General features: G+C 43.8%; 1 protein-coding gene across 3 annotated transcripts in view; it reads right to left on the bottom strand.

Annotated features, from left to right (window-relative positions):
- LOC125038572 (ecdysone-induced protein 75B-like) overlaps nt 1-5,000 on the bottom strand; it is a 21,839-nt gene that overhangs the window by 2,379 nt on the left and 14,460 nt on the right. For 2 of the 3 annotated variants that reach the window (XM_047632105.1, XM_047632103.1), the window contains exons 2-9: nt 4,895-5,000; nt 4,420-4,521; nt 3,752-3,884; nt 2,921-3,119; nt 2,464-2,655; nt 1,412-1,743; nt 877-1,009; nt 1-504 (exon numbers count right to left, since the gene is read on the bottom strand). The exon at nt 1-504 is cut by the window's left edge and continues 2,379 nt beyond it; the exon at nt 4,895-5,000 is cut by the window's right edge and continues 72 nt beyond it. In XM_047632105.1, coding sequence (XP_047488061.1) covers nt 1-504; nt 877-1,009; nt 1,412-1,743; nt 2,464-2,655; nt 2,921-3,119; nt 3,752-3,884; nt 4,420-4,521; nt 4,895-5,000 — 1,701 coding nt within the window. The remainder of the gene's footprint in view (nt 505-876; nt 1,010-1,411; nt 1,744-2,463; nt 2,656-2,920; nt 3,120-3,751; nt 3,885-4,419; nt 4,522-4,894) is intronic. The other variant, XM_047632106.1, reaches the window with a different exon arrangement.

The raw sequence follows: 5,000 nt of genomic DNA, 5'->3' as shown, positions 1-5,000 counted from the left end.
GGCTTGTGCAGCTGGTTGTGCGGCTGGTGGCTGCAGCTGCTGCTGAGAAGCATCACTCTGCAAAGGCACTTGGCCGCTGCGACCATCAGGAAGAAGGCTTCCCAGGCCGAAGTTCGGAGAGCTGAGGACATTCATGATCGACTTCTGGAACTGCTGCATAATCATCTTCTGGAAGCTCGGGTTATTGGCGAGCTGCTCGAAGTCCATGGACGCCATGGCCGCCGCTGCCGCCGCCGCCGTCGCCCCCGCCCCAGCCCCGGCATCGCCGCCCACACCCTCAGCCAGACCGCCCATGCTGCCCTTTGAGGTCGATGCAGCTTGAGACGCCGAGGCGGCCATAGCCGACGTGACGGCCGGGGGCATCTGGAATACCCCAGCGGTGGCGCGGGCACGTGCCTGTGGGTCAGAGGAAGATCCAGAGACACTAGGGTGCTGCATTATGTGTGGCCACTCAGTGTATGGATTCAGGTTCAGCTGACCGAGCTGCATCTGGATCTCTGCTACCTGGAAGTCAGAAAGAGTTACTGGATGGCGCAAGGGTTCACCGAGGCCAGTGACTGGCAAAAATAATAGCAAATGTTGTATTCAGTAAATGTGAATGCAGAATGTGTAAAAGCTACCGCTCACCGTCCCTCAGCCTCATCATGGCATTATCCAGAATATACTTAATATGGTCAGTTTGGCTGCGTATTACATCATCCAGACGTTTACCGTAATAATTTGTGATGATCATCTGATGGCAAAAATTACTATCCTCAAAGCATATACCATATAACAAAGAGCATGCAGAAATAGCAGACAAGCCTTCTGTCCTCATCATGCTTGGTGATTCAAAAAGAAGACAGAGCTAGAGTAGACGGCGATTGCAAGACGCACCTCCTGTTTGGCGAGTTTGAGGTTGTACTCGTTGTGCTGGTCGTTGAGCTCTCGCAGGTCGGTGAGCTTGATGAGCAGGCGCGGGTACATGATGGTGGCGTTGTGGGGGCCGTAGCGCCAGTTCATGTATTTCCTGCCGTGGGAAGGGGGTAGGTTAGAGCGTTGGAAGATCTTTATTTATGGGAGCTTTGGGTTCATTTATTTTGTTATTTATGCAGTGTCTCTAATAGTTTATCAAAGCGATGGTAATAGGAGGTGACTGACCAGGATATTAATGATGCAAGAGAAATAATGAAAGGGATTTCAAGACGATAAACCTATCTGTAACATCCCAAGCAACGGATGAGTTATTGGAAAGAAACGAGGGATAGAACGAAGTAGAAACTATGCAATAGCACTGGAACGAACGACTCGACACGACCAAGGAAATACAAAAAGAAAAAGAAATATGAGCTCTAAGCGGCTAACAAATTTCCTCATAACTTTACGAGCAACGCCAACACCAATCGAAAGCGCGAGCTGACGGAGACGATACCTGATGAGCTGCAGGTAGTGGTCCTGACGCGCCTGGATGCGGGCTGCCTCCTGTAGGCCGGGGCGGTCGCTCGTGAACAGGACGATGAGCAACAACAACATCATCACCGGCTCGTCTACGTTTAGGTCCTTCATGCTGAAAATGAATTTCATGTGCATGTCGTACAGCTCGCAACTAACAAGTTTCTTCATATCCTCGACTCGAAGGGTGGGGGCGTCCTTGTAGATCTGCTCCTTCGTGTTGGGCCAGCGGTTGTTGTCTGTGTCGAAGCTCTGGACGCCGCGGATCAGCGACATCTCGAGGATCCCACCACGGAGGAGGCTGCCCTGGTCCTGTGCGGAAAGAGAGGGTGGGGGTTAGGGGATCAAGGCCCTTTAAATCTAACATTTTTCCGTCACTTTTGAGTTTCTATATGATCTTTCCGTATGCAAATGGACTGACCCTATCACACTACCAAGACAACATAGTACTCATGTAAACAAACATGATGCTGTCCGAGTGAGGTTCTGGGAATCACACAAACATTCTCATACATGTCATATTAAACAATTATATATATTCTAAATAAAAAAATCTAGATTATTAACTTTACATTAACTTATGCTATCTGATTTATCAATAAATCAATAAAACAGACTAATCATATGGATCCTCCGTAGCACAAGATCAAGACGGAAATTAGTCAGACGGAAACGGTCGTTACCATCTTGGTCTGGAAGGTGTTCCGTATGGATACGATACGTGCAGAAAGCCTCAAATTCACGCGGGAACGCAAAAAATGACGAAAGATGGATAATGTGTTAGGGCTTTACACTAGAATAAGAAGAAGCAAGATTTTTTTAGTTTTTATCGCTCTCTTTCCCCCCTCCTCCCTCTTCCCCCCCCCCCTCTCTCTCTCTCTCTCTCTCTCTCTCTCTCTCTCTCTCTCTCTCTCTCTCTCTCTCTCTCTCTCTCTCTCTCTCCCTTTCCCCTCCTCTCCTCCCTCCTCTCCATCCCCCCTCCTCCCATCCCCCTTTCCCGAACACTCTACTCCCCCCAAATTCCAAACCGACCTGGGAAGGGAGCTCACAGAAATCCGGGAACAGCCTCGCAAAATAAGCGAACCGCCGAACGACCGTGGTAAACATGTTGATAATCTGCACGCTCGGACGACCCACGTTAAACTGTTTGAGGTCGTTCTTGTAAGGGACGTCGTGATAGGCAAGCTGGTAGTTGCGCACTGCCTGCTCCACTTCGTCTCGCTCCTGGTAGTGGTAGGGATGTGTAGAGGTGAGTCGTTTATGCGTAATAGCCAAGAAAAGAAAAATTAAAAAAAATGTAGAAACGCAAAAACAAATTCAAAAAAGTTAAAAAAGGAAAGTGAAAAAGTAAAACAAAAGTCAAAAAGTCAAATAAAAGTAAAACTAGAAGACAAAATAAATAAAAATCAAAAGTCAAAGAAAGAAAAGTGAAAAAGCCCAAACAGTATAAAAAAAAAAAAAAAAACGAACCCCCCCCCCCCCCACATACCTGCTCCGTCATATAATTCAGCATGTTGGCCATATCAGGCTCGTACGGGATGAGTTCTCTCTTGCCTTCTTTGGGACCCTTTTTGGCCTCGTCCCCCTGCTTCGCTTTCCTCTCGGCTCTTTGCTTCATCAGCTGAGCTCTGTCCTCCTCTGACATCACCCACGCCCGCTCCATGCCGATGTTCGTGCATTTCTTGTATCTAGAAAATAAATGAATGAGTGAATATGTGAATGAATATGGAAATGGTTGAATAGATGTGTAAATAGGTAGATTCATTGATAGAGATAAGCGAATCAGGGAATATATATATATATATATATATATATAAGCGAATGGATAATTTATAATAAGTAAGTGAATAAAAGTCTGGAAGAATGTGGATTTTTCTGGAATGTCTGAGTGTATTTTGAAAGTTGGCAGTTCATCTTTCATATATATATATATATATATATATATATATATATATATATATAATAGCTGAGAAGCCAGGGAAAATAAAAATATTTCTGCTGTATCTCAATGGATTATTTTTTTCCCTGTAAATTCGTCAATTAACAACTTCACGTATTTATTTATTTATTTATTTGTTGACAAAAGCCTGGAGAAAAAAAAAAAACTTCTGTAATATACGAATATTTGATTTTAGTTTTGTGTAAAGCGTCCAGTCATAATTTCTTTATATAGTTATATGATTATATACCCGAAGATCCAATAGAAAATAAATATTTCTTTCTTAAAGCTATTTGAAAATTTATTCTACTCCAGAAACTCACAACTAATCAGTAAAATACATTCACCGATAAAAATATCCACGAAATTACATCAACAAACCTGCAATATTGGCAGCATTTCCTCGATGCAATGTTGATGACGCAATGCCCATCGTACGGACAAGTGAAGTTCATGAAGGCGTCATTGTGAACAGCTCGGCGGAAAAACGCTTTGCATGAATCGCATGACAGACCTGTGTTGAGCAAAGGACGCTGGTCAGGTGGGTCAATGTTCATGAGAGGAGTTTTTTTTATGCTCTCATAGTGTTTCTGTGTGTGTGTGTGTGTGTGTGTGTGTGTGTGTGTGTGTGTGTGTGTGTGTGTGTGTGTGTGTGTGTGCGAGCGCGTAAGAGTGCGTATGTGTACACACATGCACACACACATACATACATACATACATATATATATATATATATATACATACATCTATAAACATATATACATATGTATATATACATATACATATATATGTGTGTGTGTGTGTGTGTGTGTGTGTGTGTGTGAGTGTATTCATGTATATATATATGCTTATATATGTATATATACTTCTGTATATATATGTATGTATATACATATGTATATATATGTGTGTACACACACACACACAAATGCCTTGACCTCTCTCTCTATATGTGTGTATGCGCGCGCGCGCGTGTGTGTATACACATATATACATACACATACACACATACTCCCTCCGTCCCCCCCCCCTCCCTCCCCGGGTCGTACCTCCGAAGTGCATGCTCTTGGCCTTGTCTCCGCAGACGCCGCATGTCTTCGGGCCTTTGCTGCCATCACAGTCTGAGTCTCCGGTGCTTCGGGATGTGGAGGCTTCAGGGGGGAAATGGGTGAATAAATGAATAAAGTTTCCCATTGCTTTATGTCACTGATACATATGTGATAAAGGAGGTGAATGACAGATGTGTAAACATTAGGAAAAAAAAATGTGTCTTGTACATTTGGAGAAGATATAATATAAGACTTCTAAATTTCACAGTCTCAGACATCGAGTTTAAAAGCAAACAATGTATAAATCTAAAAAGAAAAGACAGCTGAGCATCCATATACTGAAATCAAATAATAAAAATAAAACGAAATAAAATACTCAAAGAGATATGAAAACCAGAGTGGAAACCGAGGAGTGAAAATAACGAAAACAAATGCAAAGCGAAAAGCGTGGAAGCGAAAGAGAGAAGACACCCACCTGTCGGCTCCGCTTGCGAAGTCGTGCTCGCCGGGTTGAGGTCTTCGGTGCCCACGGCGATGCTGACGCTCGTCGTGGAGGGCTCATTCTGCTTCTCCTGCTTCGC

This window comes from Penaeus chinensis, chromosome 25 (genome assembly GCF_019202785.1).
Source record: "Penaeus chinensis breed Huanghai No. 1 chromosome 25, ASM1920278v2, whole genome shotgun sequence".
NCBI lineage: Eukaryota > Metazoa > Arthropoda > Malacostraca > Decapoda > Penaeidae > Penaeus > Penaeus chinensis.
The sequence above is the reverse complement of the archived record's forward strand: the minus strand, read 5'-3'. Positions and strand labels throughout refer to the sequence as shown.